General features: G+C 43.6%; 1 protein-coding gene across 4 annotated transcripts in view; it reads right to left on the reverse strand.

Annotated features, from left to right (window-relative positions):
- Nucleotides 1-20,879, reverse strand: part of mcf2l2 (MCF.2 cell line derived transforming sequence-like 2) — a 50,141-nt gene continuing 29,262 nt past the window's right edge. For 2 of the 4 annotated variants that reach the window (XM_080505748.1, XM_080505746.1), the window contains exons 16-31: nt 19,040-19,106; nt 18,384-18,499; nt 17,885-17,954; nt 17,292-17,384; nt 16,459-16,551; nt 16,035-16,157; nt 15,227-15,307; nt 14,358-14,498; nt 13,287-13,379; nt 12,943-13,021; nt 12,181-12,217; nt 11,991-12,091; nt 6,699-6,808; nt 5,501-5,616; nt 4,256-4,329; nt 1-3,071 (exon numbers count right to left, since the gene is read on the reverse strand). In XM_080505748.1, the coding sequence (XP_080361874.1) occupies nt 2,980-3,071; nt 4,256-4,329; nt 5,501-5,616; nt 6,699-6,808; nt 11,991-12,091; nt 12,181-12,217; nt 12,943-13,021; nt 13,287-13,379; nt 14,358-14,498; nt 15,227-15,307; nt 16,035-16,157; nt 16,459-16,551; nt 17,292-17,384; nt 17,885-17,954; nt 18,384-18,499; nt 19,040-19,106 (1,486 nt within the window). In that variant the 3' untranslated portion in view covers nt 1-2,979. The remainder of the gene's footprint in view (nt 3,072-4,255; nt 4,330-5,500; nt 5,617-6,698; nt 6,809-11,990; nt 12,092-12,180; nt 12,218-12,942; nt 13,022-13,286; nt 13,380-14,357; nt 14,499-15,226; nt 15,308-16,034; nt 16,158-16,458; nt 16,552-17,291; nt 17,385-17,884; nt 17,955-18,383; nt 18,500-19,039; nt 19,107-20,879) is intronic. The other 2 variants (XM_080505747.1, XM_080505749.1) reach the window with 2 other exon arrangements.

Consider the following 20,879-nt stretch of genomic DNA (forward strand, 5'->3'; position numbering starts at 1 on the left):
TGTACAGATTTAATACATTCTATAATGTGGTTACATTGCAAATAAATTGCAGCCTGATGCAGTACAATATAAATATTGTCATTACAAAGATACAATATGTGTCTTTTTAACATGGGACAAACAAAATATACAGCATGTTCGGGAGGAATGTGTTTCTTCACAACGAAGACGTCGATGCATGAGCACCTTTTTCTCTGAGTCCCGCCTCTTCTGGGTCCAGCAACAAAATATCTCTCTGTCCATCCGGTTGACCGGCTCATTTAGTCGCAGCTTCGTCTTTTCACATAATCTGTTCATATAAATCCAAATACACGTCATATATACACTTCAACCACCCAGTGGTGTGTCCCGACCGTCATCGTCACTGAAACAAAGCAGGAAAAAAAACAAAAAAAACAAACAATTGCACCAACAGTTTGGCGAGAAGCAACAAAATTTGGGTTCAAATTATATAAGTATTCCAATAAAAGGATTTAATTGTGGCTTAAATCGAAATCGCTTCACTTTTTTTTTTTTTTATTGTGGCCGTTAAACGTTAATCTGGAATAAACACTTTTCCAGGCCGTCAATGTTTAATAATGACTAATAATCTTGAGAATATAAAGTCGAGAAATTGACAAAGCTCGCCAACCTGCGATCTGCCGTGTAATACCACGTTGTTCCACAAGGTGGCGGCGGCGAGTCTCTTCCCGCGTTCACTCGTAGGACAAAACAAATCAGCAGATTTCGACTAAGAAACAGGATTTACTTAACTTTCACACAACCACTTCTAGCAAATAGCTGAAGTTAAAAAAAAAAAAAAAAAAGACTCTCTGCTACCACCTAGAGGACACAGGCAGCATTGCTTAAATCGAACGTCAGCTTTAAAAATCGCTCTTTAATCGTTTGTCTATTTAAAAAAAAAAATACTTTCATTGAAATACTTTTTGATCATTCTTTTTCGTGACGTCGCCAGTTCAACCGCTCTTCTTCTCCTCCGCCATCAGCAACACTGATGGAAGAATAACGATGTGCAAATAACGCGGGTCGATCGAGAGCGTCTCGCCACGTCGTTCTGGCCGTCGTCGTCTTCGTCGTTCAGTGTGCAGACAAACAAAAATAAAACGTCCAGCGGCAGGTTACATCGTCTTTTGAATTGACCAAAAACGCTCCAGAGGTTGTATTTCAGCGGACTTTCTTTCTAAAAACTGACGACGTTCACGCTCGGATTAGCGCGACGCTTGTTGAATGAGTCAGAGGACCGAGACGTTCTCGACGCGCTTGCTGGTGAAAATGACGGACGTGTTCTACATTCATTTCCAACTGAAACTATTTGGCTCGGACCTGCGCCTCGCTTTACACACAGAGGAGAGGAAAAGTTGCACCAGATCGATTTCTCACATTTTTTCTCCAACTCATTCAGAAAATAAAAAGACGCATGAAAACGCAATCCTGGAAACGCGAAATGTCCGTTGTGTTTGGGGGGGGGGGTTGTGTCTCAGAGTCAATGAAAGCACAAGTTTCCGAAAACTCTCCGACTCCGCCTCCATGTGGACGGGCGAAAACGCAACTTTTCGAAAACGCTCAGTCTGCGAAGAGACTTAGGAAAATGCCATTTTCCGAAAATGGTCTGAATTTGTCTCCAAGGAAATGGGGGGGGAAGTGCAACTTTTTGAAAATGCAACTCATCTGAAACGCTCAACTGCTCATGTGCTCCGCGACCACAGTAAATAGTTCTTCTGCACATGCTCAGTAGACGGACAATTAGAACAAAGTTTTCTTCCAGAGTATCGTAACTCCCAGTCCTTCTTATTCTCCTGGGACTTTTATTTTGACAGTCCATCCATTTTGATCGTCTGTCCTCCAGAAGATCAGCGTTCTCCCATTGTTAACGCTTACAGCTTTTTCTTCTCTTTTGTATGTGTGTGTGACGTTTCATCACTAACAGCTCCCCCTAGTGGCCCAACATGAAAACTACATATTTTTTTTCAGCTTTTCTGCCAACATGGTTTTCAAACCATTGCCCTTATAAACGTGAAGCTCCTCTGAGATTGAAAACACTTAAAAGAAATACAAACATCTTCAGGTGAAAACGGGGAAATGGAGTGTGAAAACTTGAATGACGCTTAAATACGTTTGCTGAAATAAAGAGACGACGCGCCTCCTCTGCATAGTGATTCCAGATGTCTTAGCAGCAGAACATTTCAAATTAAGGTTTCATTCAAGTCTACGTAAAGCAGAGCCGTTTCGCGAAAGCGAAACTCTAAACTCACGCGGTCGGATTCATGCAAAGCAGTACGTTTCAGTCATTCTCATAAATCAGATCGATTATTCAAATTCTAAAAATTAAAAACTATTTTTACTTTTTTTTTTTTTTTTTTAAATCTCCGCCGCCTCCAACTATCATACAAAATTCAGACTATATAGTCGTTCGCTGTTTCTGAACAGTCAATTTTTTTTTCTTTGTTTTCTAAAAAAAAAAAAAAAATCCCTCATGTGTAGCCTCGTGGGTCGGCGGTCCGCGGGTTCGATTAGCTGGCAGGTAAGAGAGACGTTTCCAAACGTGTCCAGCTCATTTTAGAGACACATTGCGCAAAATGTGGTTCCAAACCGTTGTGCAGATTGGAGGAAGAAGTGGAGGGTTGAATTTCCAGGTATCCAGCATTTTTTTTTGTTACAGTACATAAAACTTCACTCGGTCAGTTTCCTCCTCCAGACAGCAGCTGCTACGTCCACGGGTGAAGCGTTGATCAGGGTTTTATTAAAATTCCTGCATGTGAAGCTTCCAGCTTGTCCAGAGGCTTGACTGGGAAACATCATTAGAAAAAAAAAACCCAAAAAACTTTGGTCGGCCATGTTTGTAGTCCTTCCTGAAGGCCTACAAATACGTATAAAAAAGTCACCTTTGTTGAGTCACAGTTTTGGAAAACTGTCAGCCCTGTTTGCGCTCCGACAACGGGAATGTTTTGTCGTCAATATTTGAGATCGGCCACGCCGTGTTCATCGGGCGTCCTGGGAGGCGTCGCCCCACGGGCCGCCCTCGTTCTCGTCCGAGTCGGAGAGCGCCGCCGTGCACAGGTCGCTGAAGATATCTGGGAGAGGAAGAGGAAGAGAGAGAGAGAGAGAGAGAGAGAGAGAGAAGGGGGAGTGAGTTTCAGCGGCTTCACAGAGCGTGGCACTGACGGTACGTGTCCACAGGGGGGGGCGTTGTTTTTTTGTTTTTTTCCTCGTTCCCCCGCCGCTCGCGAGGGATCCTGTGGACACGCACCGCTGAGGCACGGGGACGTTTTTACATGAGAGCACACAGGCCGCATTGCAGTGCAAAGTCGTGCTCAGCACAAGGCAACGCGTCGTAGACGAGCCGTTAAAAAAACAAAAAACAAAAGCAGGCGGGCAGAGGAGGAGGAGGAGGAGGAGGAGGAGGAGGAGGAGGAGGAGGAGGAAGAGGAGGCCCCTTCGCCCTCCAGGAGGTCTGTCTGCATCCAGGGTGGAGGAAGAGGAGCGGGAATCAAAAGCGAACAGAAAGGTGATGATGGGAGGACGAAGAGGAGGGTAAGTGAGGAGGAGGAGGAGGAGAAAGAGGAAGAGCGCCATGACCAAACAAGCGAGGCCGCAACGGAAGAGTCGGAGGAGCAGCCTTCAGCTCGGGGGGGAGGGGGCGGGGAGAGAGAGAGAGAGAGAGAGAGACAGAGAGAGGAGAATTCACTGGAAAAATATCAACGACACAAGCTGTTCTGACGTAACGACGCAGGTGTGTGACATCATCACAGTAACCCAGGGACCTGGACGCCGTCCCCTCATCCCCCCCCCCCCCGTCACTGAAAGGAGCGTCTGCACCTCCCCGGACCACCAGGGGGCAGTGTGGCGCCGGCATGTCAAGAAAGCCAGTGAACAAAACAACGTTATGCAAACAAGGGGGGGTTTAAGGCCAATAAAATATGACGCGGTAGAAAATAATGCTATTCAAATATGGCAGTGATGATCGTCGCTGACCGATCAGCGGACGGCTGCGTTGTTGCTAATCCTCAGGGAATCGTACCGACGGTTACGAAAAAACAAACTATCAATGCGCAGTCAAAGATGGATGGTTATCGCAATATTGGGATATTTTCTCCAGAGTGAAGAAGCGATTGATGGAAGAAAGGAAGGGAAAAGAAAGAAAGGGGGGGGGGGGTGAGTGGATTGGGGGGGGGGGGGGGGGGTGAGTGGGGGTGTTCCAGCGAGGTTGCCAGTGGTTAGTGGGAGGCTGCAGTGATGTTACTGTAAGTGAAGAGACCTCCTTCAGACGCTGTTTGTAGTATACTGGGAGGAACCAGCCCAGTCTCCTCTGTTAAAAGGTTCTTGACTAGCCTAGAACATGAAACACAATGAAGAGGGGAGGGGAGGGGTGCGAAGGAGGAGGAGGAGGGGGGTCTTCACTCAAACACAGGAATCAATAAGTATAGCAACATTTTCAAATAAAGCAACTTATCAAAAATGATATTTCAAAAAATAAACCTGTAAAGAAAAAAATAACAGGTTGCTTGTTGAATGAATCATTATAATACAAACTGACGCTGCAAATTGACAGCTAATGACTGCAAATTATAATTTTTCTGATGTAAAAATGTATTAATAAACTGTAATGCTGTCGAAATATATTTATGCCAGCAAACTAACAATGGGAATTGAACTGTATTCGCTTCATTTTCTATAGATAATCTTCAATAGGACAGGATTTCTTGATTTTTCTCTCGAGTAGTTTGCTACATTTCTTCTAATTCACCTTTTTGAAAGGAAAAATGTCTGAAAAGCTGCAGGTCAGGTTCAACTTTCTCCGTCACCATTATTTTTTAAATGCACACAAACAGGAATGGATATGGTTAAACTATTTTATTATATTTATTCTATGCTACATATCATTAATTATTTAAAGAAATATGTAACTTATTGACACTTTTTCATTTTACAGTTTATCTTAATATATTAGTTCTAACATGTTTAGATGAATTGAATATTATAGAAGTGGAAGCTGAAGAAAATTATGTATTATTTATGGAGAAGTCGTGGGATTTAATAAGTTCTTTCTTCTTCCCACTCCTTTTCAGACATGTGACCTGAGTATATTGTTCTGCTGTGATTATTATGTGAAATATCTTTGTTTATCCGGTGTGCACTGGGGACTTCATATTAATTTTGAGCATGTCCGAAATAAACTAGAAAATGAAAAATGAAATGAAATACTATTCGGTGAGAGCAATGATATTAATAAAAACTAGCCTGAGCACTGGACTGAAAAAAAAACCCCAAAAAGGATTTATCTGAAAGCCACTTTTCCGAGAGCCAACATGTATTAAGAAGTGAAATGAGTCCAACTAACTGAGTGGCTGAGAAAGAAGGGAACAAGAACAAGAGAGACGTGCGATAAAAATACAAAAATAAAGTGGATGAACGATGCGGGCGTGATCACGACGGAGCAAAACCTGCAGCGACAGACTTTTTCACCGGCGCGTGGAAGCGACTGAGGAAGGCGGCGTCGTACCAGTTCCCCGTTTCCGCTTCCTCCAGGAACTGCACCAGGTCGCCCGACTCCAGAGAGAGGTCCCGGGGCTCGGCTGAGTCGTACGTCAGCTGCACCCGGAAGTGGCTGCTGTCGCTCTGCAGGAGGAAGGAGGGAGGGAGGGAGGGAAGGAGGGAGGGAGGGAGGGAGGGAGGGAGGAAAGAAAGAAAGGAGGGAGGGGAAAGAAGGAAAGAAAGAATGGAGGGAGGTAGGGAGGGAGGGAGGAAGGAAGGAAGGCAGGGATGAGGGAGGGAGGGAGGGAGGAAGGAAGGAAGGAGGGAGAGAGGGAGGGAGGGAGAGAGAGAAAGAAAGAAAGAAAGAAAAAGGAGCAAGGAAAGAAGGAAAGAAAGAAAGAAAGAAAGAAAGAAAGAAAGAAAGAAAGAAAGGAGGGAGAGACAGAGAAAGAAAGAAAAAGGAGGAAGGAGGGAGAGACAGAGAAAGAAAGAAAAAGGAGGAAGGAAAGAAAGAAAGAAAGAAAGAAAGAAAGAAAGAAAGAAAGAAAGAAAGAAGGGAGGGAGAGGGAGACAGAAAGAAAGAAGGGAGGGAGGGACAGAAAGAAAGAAAGAAAGAAAGAAAGAAAGAAAGAAAGAAAGAAAGAAAGAAAGAAAGGAGGGAGGGAAGGAGGAAAGAAAGAAAGGAAGGAAGAAAGAAAGAAAGAAAGAAAGAATGGAGGGAGGGAGGGAGGGAAGAAAGAAAGAAAGACCTTGTTCATTCATCCTGGTTAATAATCGTCATTCTATCGCTACGGCAACGGTTATAAAAAGTAAACTGAATTAAATCAAAACAAACAAGCGTTGCGTTGACACAAGAGCCGCCATTTTTTTACCTCGTCTTTCTTCCTCCACTCCCAACGTTTCAACATGATGTCACATCGCCCTGCCTCTCGACCCCTTGACCCCGTGACATCACTTGACAACAACAATGGTTGCTAAGCGATACAAGGCCAGATGTTGTGTTTCTAAAATACGGGGATATTTTTTTCTTCTTGTTAATGCTCCGTGTCGACTTCTCTATTTTGGGTGTATTTCTGTGGCAGGAGTCACAGCGCCGCCCCCTATAGGCCTGACACATGTACTACTGTATAGTAGTGACGGGTGGAAGGAAATCGTTTTCAGAATGACGCGGAGAAGAAAAAAAAAAAAAAAAAAGTCGGAGCATTTTCAAAAAGTTTTTAACTCACATTTTTATTGTTGCCTTCATCCTCGGAAGAGTTGGAGGATTCTTCTCCGCTGGAGGGAATCGTCTCGAAGTCCTCGGTGTCCATGGAGGGCAGACGCCTCTGACTCCAGCCTGGGGAAGGAACACGACGCGTTACTGGCGTCTCAATTCAGCTCGTGTACGAAGACGTGTCTGACCTGCAGACCGGGCCGGCAGGAGGACGACAGCTGGAAAAAATTAAAAAACACCCACAAAATCCTGACGACAACATCCTGATAGTCCAAGAAGCTGGGCGAACTCGAAGGCCACGCCCCCTCAAAGCAGGCCACGCACCTTCAAAGCAGATCACGCCCCCTCACAGAAAACACACTTCTGTAAAGCTCGTATTTTAAATTTTCAGCTTATTTTTCGCCTCAAATATTGTCGGAAATACAATTTCGCTGAACTGTTTTAGTAATAAAAGAAAGATTTTGTGTCCGAGACGACGTGTTGGTCCAGTTTTAACCGCAGCTTTTAACTGCGGTATACATGATATATGATAAGTACATAATTTTCCGTGTTTCTGACGTTCGCGTGTAAAACGGACATGGTTTTCAACACGTTCCCGTGTAAAAGTGAAACTTCTGCGAAAAGAAAACACAAAAACAAATTTTTCACTTGAAACGTCGTCAGGCTGAGAAGGTGACATCACCTCCACCTCCTCCACCTCCTCCTGCAGTTACCTGGTTGTGACGTAGATCTGGGCACCACCTTGTTCCTAGCGGCACCCGGAGGGCCGCTGCCTGTCATGCTCTGACGCTTCCCCAACGCAGCCATAGCGCCGCGCAGCGTATCTGGAGGGAAGCCCAAACGCTTTACGCCAACCAGGTGTACACGCGTCTGCCGACAAGCTCATGCGCAGACGTGACACGGTGTGGATGCGACTGGACGAACGAGCACAACGCACGAGCTCACGACACCAGGCGAGTGCAACATGCAGAAATCAAACCGGGCAGTGCTTGTTCTCGTCAACGGACTTTACATTCAGAAAAGGAAATGTAATTTTTTTTCTGTTAATTTTTTTTTAAATGATTTAAAATAAAAAATACAAAAAAAATAATAATACAATTTTTTGATTATTAATTTAGAATTTATAAAATTATTTAAAATTTATTTAAAATTATTTAAAATAATTTTTTATTTTAAACATTCATTAATTTCTAATGAATGAATGTATCATTTTAAAATTCACATTTTTTAAATTGATACTCAAGGTATTTTTCTTTATCAGGGTCAAGAAGATAAAATAAACTTTAAAAACAAGTTTATTTTCACCTTCTGTTTCTAAAAACAAAAAAAATAAAATCATGAGAAGACGGAAACAAACAAAACATTTTTAATTTTTTTCCTCCATATTGTGCACCTGGGAATTTTCAAAGTAAGAGCGCATGGAGATGGTACAGTATTTCTGGCAGGAGCGCCAGAATACATGACTTTAGGATAGGTTGCGCCAAAATAAAATGTCTTCGGACATGATTTTTCACATAACTTGTAAAAGAGATTATTAATCTCAATGTGGTTCTCTGGACTAAATAAAGGTAATGAAATAACGGAAGTAAGAACCAACTATAATTTCCCCTTCGATACGCGTGTGGCACAATACATCTTCTAATGTTTTTATTTTTTGTTTTTAGAAACAGAAACTGAAAATCAACTGTTTTGTTTATCTATTCCTGATAAGGAAAAATAGCTTGTATACAAACTTTAATTCTTAAAATGAAAAATGAAATAATGACGTTTTTTCGCTTTATAACATTATTCTCTGAACGTTAAATCCAAACAAACACCGACCCAAAACCCCACACCTCAACACAACTACACACAAAGAACAACACAACAAAAACATTCCCACCGGTGCTCATGCATTTAAATTTTTTTTTACAAAAGACACGACAGGAAACCAAGGAAACTGAAAACTTGACGCACGAAGCGCTGAGAAATCAAAAAACGAGAATCACGTCTCCGAGCCAAACAATTGTCCTGCTGTACCTTCGTAACCGAACGGCGTGGGATCGCTCTTTATCTCGTGTCTCTTGCTCTTTATGTTAGAAGAGAGAGGACCTGGATGAAGGACACAACACGGGACCGACACACATTACAACCAGGAGCAAAACACAACATTTCAAAGCTTCTTGTTGATACCAAGAGGAGGAGAAAGTTCGCATTGGGACAGTTGTTTTTTTACACCATTGCGTAGTTTTTACCAACTTGTCTGGCGTCAGACTCGCGGCGGCAGCAGCGAGCGAAAGAAGCAGGGGAGGGAGGGGGGGGGGGGGGGTGAGAAGAAGCGAAACAGGTGAGGTTCTACCTTTTGCGCGCCGTGCGGCGAAAGAGGAGGAGGAGGAGGAGGAAGCAAGGGAGGAGGCGAGAGAGAAGCGGCGGGGGACCTCCGCCTCCTTCGCGGCAGGTTCTGGAGGCAGAAGAGGAGCAGAGGAAGAGGAAGAGGAAGAGCAAATGTTTCATCAGCGGAGTGAAGAGCAGGATGAGCCGGTAACTAATATTACTGAATTAAATGAAATGAAAATGAAAATAAAGATGTTGATACTGGGGTGATGGATTCTTACAGAAGGAAGCATAGCAAGTCACAAAAACCCGCAAAAAGACAACTTGGCCGCTCTTACTTCGGCCTCGTTTCCGTGACAACGCTTCGACTGTCAAAATAAAAGTGCCAAGTCCCAGGACGATATGGCCTCGCATGAACAGTAGCAACATTTCTGCCGTTCAAAATGGCGATGGAGAGCGAGCATTTTCAAAAAAAATTGCATTTTTTTAATTTCATTTTTTAAAATATATAATGTCATCGGGGGAGGGGGTTTAGCCAATCCCAATCAAGGTAGGCTCCTCCCCCTTTTGACTCCTCCCACAATTAGGCAGCTCTGCTCTGGCACATGGCGCCACGAGAGGAAGTGCTTCCTCCTCTTTCCCATAGATGGGCGTGTGTGGGTGGAGCCAGTCCAACTCGCACAAGACACAGCAGATTCTGAATGCAGCTTCTATGATCCAGTATTCAAATGGAGGGAAAATCAAGGAAAAGCTGGATTTGGGAGCAATAAACTTTAAATACAAAGTTTTTGGACCAATGAGATCAACGTGAAAGTGTTGAAAAGCTGCATAAGATGACCTCTTTAATTAATATTCATATTCGGTATTTGCAAGTACCTCAACGTTCGAACTTTAAACAAAGTGGTTTTGGTGCATTCCGAAAGACGAACAACTGACGATGAGAAGGACGGGGGTTGATCAGGATGACAGTAGTGATTATGACGACGATGATGATGTTGTTGATGATGATGAAAACGATGAAGGGCGACAGGGGAAGTACAGGACATGCGGTTTACCTGAAGGAAGAGATCTCCTGTTGGAAAGCCTCTGCAGGCTGAAATGCTTTCGAACATTAGCAGCCGAGTGGCCTGATTGCTTGGCTGAAGCGTCGGCTGAGTAGCAGAAGTGAGAGCGAGCAGAAGGTTAGATGAGGAGGAGGGGGGGGAGGGGGGGAGGGGGGGAGGGGGGGAGCGGGGGCGGCACCGGCGCTTCGGAAACACCCGGCGACGGTTCGCGAAATACGTTTAAAGTCCTAGTGAAATGAAAATTCGACCTCCAAAACACTCTGCCTGTCGCTTCCAGGGACATTTTTTATGCTAACTGGCCGAAGGGTAAAATGTTAAAACACGGCAATCTGCGAGAAAATAGCCGATAAACGGCGCTATTTCCTCTGCTGGGCGGAGCTTCTGACAATAACAGAGTGACGTCACGAGTTGTGCACATGCCCAAGTTGTGTTTACATTATGGAGGATCAGAGTTTTGAAGACGAAGATGCTGAATTTAACGATATTTCATCATCATCATCATTTCAAACCCAGTGATTGATGAAGAAGACACAGAAGGGTCGTTCTGCCATCGGTGACCCCGTCTGGAACATGTTTGAGGAAGCAGAAGACGCTTCGTCCTCGTCTCCTCGCCTCAGCAGCCGCCAGGTTTCACCTTTGAGGCTTTGAGGCTCCTGACTTTTGGTAGAACAACCCGGCTTCCTGGAACATGTTGAAGCGCTTTTCCTACTGTGCGGAATCACCGAAGATGAGTCCAGGTATTACTTGATCGTCTACCAGACGCCCGAGCTAGCGGCTACCGCTAGCCGCTAGCTCGCCACTAGCCACTAGACCGTGCTCCTTTTCTCCTCTCCCGGGTCTCTTCCAGGCTCAATCTTTCGTCAAGGCTCATAAAACGCCGACTATAACTTAAAAACACTGTTAAAACTTGGATATTTAAGAGGGAAACAAGCCAATATAAACACAACAGATGGAGATCTGCACAACTCGTGACGTCACGCCCACGAAGAAGGATTCCCCCGATTTCGTCGGCTGGAGATTCAAAATTCAAATAACTTTGTTATGCGACAACAGTGGTGGGGCAGAGTCGGAGGAACCTTAGAAGTAGAACCCCAACTATCGTTTTTTTGCAAAGTAGTGTGTTACATTTCACTAGGCCTTTAAGACGTTTGCCTGTCCCGGCGGGTTAGAGACAAATTATTACAACAGTTCAAAGTAGAATAAAGTGCCGCTGAGCAGCGCAGGGCAGAGACGGAGATCAACCAGCAAATATTGTATATATTCATGATTCTAATCTAACTAAATCTGCATAAACCTTCAACTATACATTTTTTTATCACTAGACTCGATACGTTTGGCAAAAAAAAAACCCACTTCTCTTAAATGGACTCAGCATGAGTCAGCATTAACATTATGACCAGAGAGGTTTTATTTATATTTATATGTTATATTTTATCAGCTCAATGTCATTTTTAAGCCGTTTCCCTTCCTGTCAAAACAGAACATGTCAAAGTTGCTCCGAGGATCTTCATCATGGACTCAAGGGACTGAATCAGACGGTTTTTCTTCATTATTCCAGAGGAAGTTGCTCGATCAATACATAAAACCTTCCATGCCTGAGGTCTGTTCATGTTTATAACGTCGCCCGGGATCCATTTACACAACCACTCCGAGTTAAAACGCAAAACTTTCGTTGCGTGTTTGGGTGCGTTTTTCACGAAGACGGGCGAAAACACAACTTTCTGGAAAACCTCAGAAACACTCCCACTGAGCATGTGCACCACCGGTACTAAACAGCTCTTCTGCACATGCTCAGTAGACGGACAATAACGATAATGGCAGTGGCAGAGTCGCTTGTCCAATAACTGGAAGGTTGGCGGTTCCAATCCCGCGAATCTATCCCGAGTTGTTGTCGGCGTGCGAATGCTGCAGCAAATGGCGACGCTCACCTCTCTTCTGCCTCATGTTGGGACTGGGGTTGCTCCTCCTGAAGCCGGACTCGGGACTGGAGGAGTCGGAGTGTTTCAGCGCCATCTTGCGTACGTTCCTGCTGGAACAGAGGGAGGAGGTCAGAACGACCAACGTTGAGGTCATGTGACCGCCTCTGCTGTTGTGTGTTTTTCTTCCTTTGTTGCTCACCTCATGGGAGCCCCGTAGATGTTGAGCTGACTCGCCTCTGTGAAACCACAAATGACTAAATGTTAGCGTTGACCAGAGGTCCGTAGGAGTCTGACGTCAACGGTTATTCACACACCATCAGAAAGTAATATTTCTGACAAGCATGAAGTGTATTTTTTTGCTAATATATGAAACAGGCACGTGTTTATTGTGAGGACGCACCGATGCCATTTTTTTTAAAAGGATGAGTACGAGTAATACCCTTTAGCTACTTGCCGATACCAAGTACCGATATGAGTACTTACTAAGTACCATTAATTCTAATTTCTAATCTGTGGCCACGCGATATGCAGAGGCTACAGTTTGTGTTTCCGCCAACTATCTTCAAATAGCCTCTAAGTTGACGCAAAGCCTTGGAAACTCCAGTATAGCATGTAGCGTCACTCGCGCTTTAGCATGTAGCATGTAGCATGTAGCACGGCTCAGAGTTGCGTGCCGAGCAGCTAAACTAATGAGCGGCATCGGGTGAAACGTCGCCGGAGTTGTACCAACTTTCTTTCTCCTCCTCTCGATATTTCGTCAGAACATAATTTACAGTCCGTCTTATTACTTATCGTCGTCATTAATATTAAAAAAAGTCTCCAAACGGCCGACACACGCCACCCTGTCTTGTCTACCTTCCGTCGACGTCACAGACTTGCCAGGTTTGTATCGCGCAGCTTTCACGAAAACGTATTCTCCGTGCAGTATCGGACCAAATATGACACTGGTATCGGTACGTACCTCTGCACGCTTCAAGCTGACCTGTAAGGACCTTACGAATCTCCGACACCCACATATTTTTCACGTCCATGGAGGGAGCCTGAAAACACACGGAAACAAACACATCAAGTATGCGCATACATGTCCTCGGAGAACTTTTTTACATTTTTGGAGGAGGTATTGGGATTTATTTATTTATTGGGAATGATGATGACATTTTATGTGATTTGGGTGAGTCGTTTTTTGCGATGAATGATGTGATACACAGATTAAATTGACTGTAATTTTTGTTTTTTTTCCCCCACCGCAGTTTCAAATTAAGACTCATACTCCCTTCAATAAAGTGGAACTGTAAACCGACATACCTGGATGATATAAACTTCCTCTCTGCCGTTATACCAGACTTCAAACTTCTTACAGTCTCCTTTGACGTTCTCTGTGATTCCCACCGAGCTCATCTAGACAGAAACAGGACCAAGGCAGGGCAAAGATATATTCCATTAAATATTAAAAAAAACCAAAACCAAACACTGATTGTGAAATAACCAAAGTAAACCAATTTTTCACAATTTTTTATCTGTATTACAGCTTAAATTACACATTTTTAGGTTTCATATTTTGAAGTAAGACATGGAGGAAGTTGCCATGTTGACTCTAATACATGAGGATACTTTATTTAAATAGCACCAAATACAACACAGTGTACTCGCTAAATGCCATAAATCCAAATAATACACGGCTGCTGGTGTCGGTACATCCCTACTAATACACCTTTACCGTCCGAGTGATAATAAGTGGAGAGAAAAACGAATCAAGACTGTTTAACCTGAGAACAAGATGAAGGATCGGTCCAGTGACTCCAGACCCCCACAGGGGGGCGCCAAAGATTCACCGGGTGGTGAAGCACTGACTGATGGGGTGTAATATTTTCTTCTGTCTGACATATATCATATAGGTGAATCTGCAATTAATTGACTTATGTGTGAGTGTTCACATTGAGAGTTTATCATATATATATACTTAATTTTTTTAATGTATTTATTTATTTATGTTTTAAATGATAATTGCATCTTTAAATGCAATTAATTGGCTTATATCGCAAAACCATTTGATTTAAGTGTTGCCATTGAAAGTTTATTATATATATATATATAATTGCACAATTTTCTGTAATTAATCACATTATTTCTATGAGCTTGCCTTGTCTGGAATTCAGGAATTTATGTAGACTCAGCACACAGAAAATATATTTAAAATTCAAAGGCTATTTTCATAACCTTTCAGATTTGAGTGAACGCTCTCCAAAGTCTACAAACAAACAAATAAATGCATCCACTTGGAGGAACCAACAACATCAAGACCAACCTGGAGAGGTGAGCAGTTAACTTCATGGAGTAGAAACACACACACACACACACACGCACACACACACACACCTTGAGGGAGTGTTTGAAGCTGTAGGATGGTGTCTTCTCATGCCCGTCTGTCGTCTCGTCTCGTTTTTTACAGAACAGCAGCATCTTGTCGTACAGGAAGAGGTGCCTCTGCATGGGCTTGAACCGGGCCAGGTCCTTCACCTGAAATCAAGTCTCCCATCAGCCGTGTGTGTGTGTGTGCGTGCGTGCGTGCGTGCGTGCGTGCGTGCGTGCGTGTGTGTGTGTGTGTTTTCCATAGAAACGGTTCAAGACGCAACTTTCTGAAAACATTCCATCTCCGTCTCTACGGGAATGTTGGAAAACGCAACTTTCTGAAAACATTCCATCTCTGTCTCTATGGGAATGTTGGAAAACGCAACTTTCTGAAAACATTCCATCTCTGTCTCTACGGGAATGTTGGAAAACGCAACTTTCTGAAAACATTCCATCTCTGTCTCTATGGGAACGTTGGAAAACGCAACTTTCTGAAAACATCCTGGCTCCGTTTCCATAGAAACGGTACAAGACACAACTTTCTGAAAACATTCCATCTCTGTCTCTATGGGAACGTTGGAAAACGCAACTTTCTGAAAACATCCTGGCTCCGTTTCCATAGAAACGGTACAAGACGCAACTTTCTGAAAACATTCCATCTCTGTCTCTATGGGAATGTTGGAAAACACAACTTTCTGAAAACATCCTGGCTCCGTTTCCATAGAAGCGGTGCAAGACGCAACTTTCTGAAAACATCTTGGCTCCGTTTCCATAGAACCGGTGCAAGACGCAACTTTCTGAAAACATTCCATCTCCGTCTCTATGGGAACGTTGGAAAACGCAACTTTATGAAAACATTCCGTCTCCATGGAAGCGGGGAAAAAAAATTCTGGTACCTTGCTGTGGCCCTTCTTGTGGTCGGTCCACACGTTGAACGATCCCTGCATCAGCAGCTTCCCCAGGTCGCTCAGGTTACCCTGCCAACGTCACACACGCTCGTTACAGCGATTCTAGACAGAATCGACCACATTGGCTGCTGCTGCAGGCGGGAAGGGGAATCCCTGTGTGGAAACTAAGGGTCTCAGAGTTCAGTATGTACAACATAACACATTCTGGTGTCCAAGTATGAAGAGAATCATCACACATTAAATCATCACAGATTTTAGTAATTCAATGTAAAAAACTGGAAGAAATCTTTATGAAATGTGAGCCTTTTTTAATTGTTCAGTTAGGGATCTCTTTAGAGTCTTGTGTGATGAAGGTACACACCAGTAATAAGCCCATTTATTAAAGTGTTTTTACCTCCCTCTAGTGGTAAAAGTGAGAAACTGACATCATCCGCACAGTTTAAAACAAACACATAACATTAAATTTGTTGTAGTGAGAAATTCATTACATTAAAAGCTGATTTTATCGTTATTCATGAGGCAGAACCTTGTCAGGGTGAGTTTTAGTCATGATTCTGGCAGCAGAGGCTGATTCTGCAGGTTTCTTCCTGTTAAAAGGGTGTTTCACGTGTTTGCGCGTGTGAAAATAGATTTTTCTCTGTCAAAGTCCCTCGAAATGACAGTTTTACTTGAAACCATAGAAATTGAATTTAACATCGAACATTTTCTCCTTTAAGAATCACAAATAAATCGCGGCATTAGCGTGGACGCTGCCGCGGCGACGATAACGCCGGTGAATAATGGAACCAAGTCTCACCTCGAAGCCAGTGATGGCGATCTGGTGCATGGAGTCGTTGACGGACTTGATGATGTCCAGCATGGTGGCCAGAGCCTCCTCCAGCTCGGCCATGCCCTGGCCTTTACTACACTTTAACATCTCCTGCACAAACCGTACAAGAATACCAATAAACATAAGAACATAAGAAAAGGCTTCAGTCGATGTCCTTGTGCTGTTGGTTAGTAATGTTGATAAAATAAAAAAGAGCGCTTCAGAGAGTTAACTCACGGGCTACTCGTGAACGTTTTGAGTTAAAACGGATTGTTTTTGTATTTTCGTTTCAGAAAAGGTTCACGTTTACACAAAAATGGCAGAAACACTTAAAACGATGCAGTTTTATTATTAATAATAATAGTAATAATAATAATAATAATAATAATAATACAAAAGCCACGCGCTTGACCTTCAGCATGAGCTGGTACTTGGTGATCCTCTGGACGGGCTTCAGCAGGTAGGCGTCCAGAGACAGTTTGTGATCAAGTTTCTTCTGGCACTCCTGCAACAGAAGCACAAACCACAATGCAGGACTTCTGTAAATATACAGGAATTATACATGAGGCATAAACATAAAGACCAGACAGGAAGCACTCGGTAGTTCAGCTCTGTGTTAGAAGAGAGGGGCGACATCAACATGTGAAATGTACATTTTACAAAAAACAAAACCCAAAAGATAAAATTTAATTAATACTGTTTCCATGCGCTGTGCATGCAAAACAAATGACATTCAAAAAAGAAAGAACTGCAATTTTTGTTGTGAGTTCAGGGCTCACACACCAACGATGCTATGCGCTACATGCTAACAGGTTTTGGGGCTTACGCAGTCGCGATGCTACATGCTACATGCTAAAGAGTTTCATGACTCACACGCCAACGATGCTATGCGCTACATGCTAACACAGTCACGATGCTACACGCTATATGCAAAAGCAACTCCGGGCTCACCCCGGTGATGCTGCATGCTACACGATTAAAGTATAAACGGATTAGATATTTTCAACGCATACTCAGTATTGGCAAGTAGCCAAAGGTTAGTACGCGTTCTTGTACTTAAAAAAAAGGAGCATCGGTGCATCACGAGAAAGAACTATAAAAAAAAAAGCCAACCTGTGTCTTCATTGCAACCAATTTATCATATTTATCACAAGACACAATATTACTGCAATACTAAACATGAATATTGCATATTTACTCAACCTTGTGCACGCCTGAATCATAAAAAAACAGCTAAAGCGTCACCTGAAAGAAGAGGCTGTCGCCACACTGCCTCCACAGAACCTCGGAGCGAGGTTTGTTCTGACAGTACTTCTCGTACACCTGCAGCTCTTCTTTCTGAAAACACAAACACACCTCGTCTTCTACCAGCATGGACAAAGTACTGTTACGGTACAGTATCGTAAGGTAATAAAAGTGCATAGAAATGAAAAATGGACTTTACTTCATTACTATTGGCTCAGGCTTTCCATTAAGCAATAGATTTTAATAGTGTGTGACCTTTGTTTGAATAAATTCTCCTTTTTAATAACTTTACTATTTGATTTGTTTTATCTTCTTTGTGGATTTGTGAATTGCCTCTTATCTGAGAGGTGCTGGAGAAACAGACTCAGTTTACAAGAACATGTTTCAGGTGAAAACGCGTCGTCATTGTGTTTTCATTTCAGAAAGACTTTTGAAAAACGCCTTCAGCCTAAACACAGAAACACTGAAAACAATGTCGTTTTCCTGTTGTTTACAAAAAGTTCGGAGTATCTTGTAAAAGTTGGACCGTTTTCAACAAGTCGCACTTTTCTCCATTTCCACGAAAAAAACCAGACTGCGAGTCTGAAACTCACCCGCTTCAGGAAGCAGGTCCCCACCAGCTCGGGTTTCTCCGCACAGTCCTCCAGCTCCATGAGAAACGTCCTGCAGACACACAATTCATTCCTTTACGCTCAAGACTCACTGCGAACGAGCGGAGAGATGTTCAACATTTATTAATATTCCCGAACGATGTTTAAATTACATTTGCTGCCGATTATTGCAATTTCTGAGTAGAAACTGTCCCTCAAATACAAACTCGGGTTACATTTTCTGCCGTCCGTTAGACTTTTTAGGCCTCGACCAAGTAGGATTGTTATTACGGTGACTGTCAAAATAAAAGCACCATGTCCTCGGGGGGGATATGGACTGGGAGTCGTGACGCTCTGGAGGAATGGTTGTTCTTATTGTCCATCTACTGAGCATGTGCAGAAGAAGAACTACTTACTGTGGCCGTGGTACGAATGTGCACCGGCAGCGTTCTCGGGAAGTTGCCGTTTTCAAAAAAAAAACTTGTGTCCGAACACCACGCACCTGTTGTGGAAGTCGTAGATCTCGGGCAGGTTGCCGAACAGCACGTCCCTTTTGTTCTCCAGCGGAGGGGGGATGAGGTGGCCGAGCTCCGAGTTGTTCAGCTCGGCGAAGTAGCCCTGAGGGACGACGGAGGGAACGGGAGGAGTGAAAGCTGGAAAAACCTGTCCTCGTCTTGTCCCAGTTTGGAGACTTTAGCGGGCCGACGGCGTCCTACAGCCTCGGGTCTGTTGCAGTCGAGTTCTAAGGCTCCGTTTCCATGACGACGGCTCAAGTGGGAAAAGTGTCGCTGCTCAGCGGAGCAGGAGGATTGCAACGCCGAGCGGTGCTAAATGCTACATGCTAAAGACTTTAGCACCACCGCCATTTCTCCATAGAACAACTTTTCCGGTTCACAGAGAACTAGAGCTACACTCGGTAGAGCGCAGACCTTTGCTAGCCGTTCGCTCATATCGACGCTCGCTTGGACGATGACAAATCATCCCTGAAATTTTTCGGCAATTTAGGTAAGTAGGCTTTGCGAAAAGGAGGTAAAATCCATACATACAAACCAATAAATAAATAAATAAGTAACTACTTGCAGATGAAAAATCCTAACCTTCTCAACCAACTCTCATTGGCGAAGTTGGGGGGGAAAAAAAGAGTGGAGACGACCGTACCTCCATGATGCTCTGCAGCTCCTCCACGTACAGCCGCTCCGTCTCGATCAGCTCGGTCATGATGTGTCTGCAAAATCGAAGCGCGCGTCAGTTTAGCCGCTCCTGCTCCCGACATGTTTGATTTGCTGTTTGTTCCCCGGTAACGAGGGGCCGGGCTGGATGTGAAGAGGTGGCATGAGGAGAACTCAGGATAACTACCTTGAGCCTTTTTTGCCTATTACTCTCATGTGCGCAATGTTGCGTTCATGTCCGGCTGGGAAAAACGCCAACTCTTCCACTCCTCCATAGCCACAACAATGTGCTTAGGTACCGTCTGATTTTACGTGTAGTAGAGACAGGTTTCGGCGTGGTGCCTATAAAAGTACCGAATCCGGTTCCCTTCCCTAACCACGAGTGAAAAGAAGTGGAGAGCCGCGCACAGCAGAGGGACAGGAAGTGACATCACGTTTCACTTCACAAGGGGGAACCTCGTTATTCAGGAGTAACTGAATCTACTAGTGAGGCGCCAATTATGAGCCACATGTTCGTGAACACAAAGGCTGAACTGCCCGAACCAGTATTACACACACACACACACACACTCACTGTAATGTTTCCTGAGCAACTGTGTGGTTATTTTGTCGCCGGAGCAACAATCAATGTGGACATTTTGTGTCTCTTCATTGTTTGATTGTTTGTTTGTTTTTTAACTTCTTATGTTGTAATTGTGGATTTTTTTCCCACTCCTGGTGTTCAGTAGAATTAAAAAACCCTCTTCTCACGTCCCTCCTGTTTCGGCGACAGATCGACGCAACGGCTGCAAAGTAACGTCGCCCGTAAGTGAAACGTTGACCTCGTTCTCGCCAAGAATGTGCAGAGAATCCGTCCCGGCCTCTTCGTTAGTGCCGACGCTGATCCGTACAACCTGACACATGACTGCTGGACGTAATTAGGTTTGCTGCTCGTCAAGAGTGTCCGGGGCCACGGCGGTCATGTGAGCGAGTCGGTAACTTCCAGAGGAATCCATTAACTTTAACAACATACAGTTAAAACACAGGCACAGTTTGTGCAGCGACAAACATCCATGAGGCTTCTTACAATGTTTTTGCATGTATGTATGTATGTATGTATGTATGTGCAAAAACTTCTCACCCAAATTGCATAAAAATTTCAAGGATGATTTTTCATCTTCCAAGAACCAGTCGATTAGATTTTGAGACATTACCGGCCAACCGTTTCTAAATTAAAAAAAAAGAAAGAAAATGTCCCAAGACAGGCAGTTCATGGAGGAGATCCAGAGTGTCATGACTCCCAGTCTATATTCTCTGGGGGTTAATACAGTGCAATTAGAAAAATATAATAAATAAAATGCCCCACTTAGAATGTCCATAGACGTCCAGACCGTAATCTGCACGTCTATATGACAACCAGTTGACAAATAAAAATAGAATGATGGACATCTAAGACACCCAGAATCAGTTGAAAGAGACAAGTCACAAGCTGTCTGTTAAGTCTAACTGCATGTATTTATTGATTTATCAGTAGAATATTGAGGAAAGTAGATGAAACTTAACTTCTGAGTTATGACCATTTACTGCTTTGGTCACCAGGCATTGAATTTTTTAAGAAACTCGCCACTTTGACACCCTTTTATCTTGTGAATACAACTATGTACCCGAGTAAATGTTTCATCAGCAACATCAATTGCAAACGCTCTCACTTTACAGACAGGAGGGTCGCGAGTCCAAATCCATCTTGAGGGGGGTTTGTGGAATTTACTTGTGTGCGCATGTGTTTCCTCAGGGTTCTCTGGTTTCCTCCCACATTCCTAAAACATGCATGCAAATGGTAATGCCAAATT

This window comes from Blennius ocellaris, assembly GCF_963422515.1.
Source record: "Blennius ocellaris genome assembly, chromosome: 12".
NCBI lineage: Eukaryota > Metazoa > Chordata > Actinopteri > Blenniiformes > Blenniidae > Blennius > Blennius ocellaris.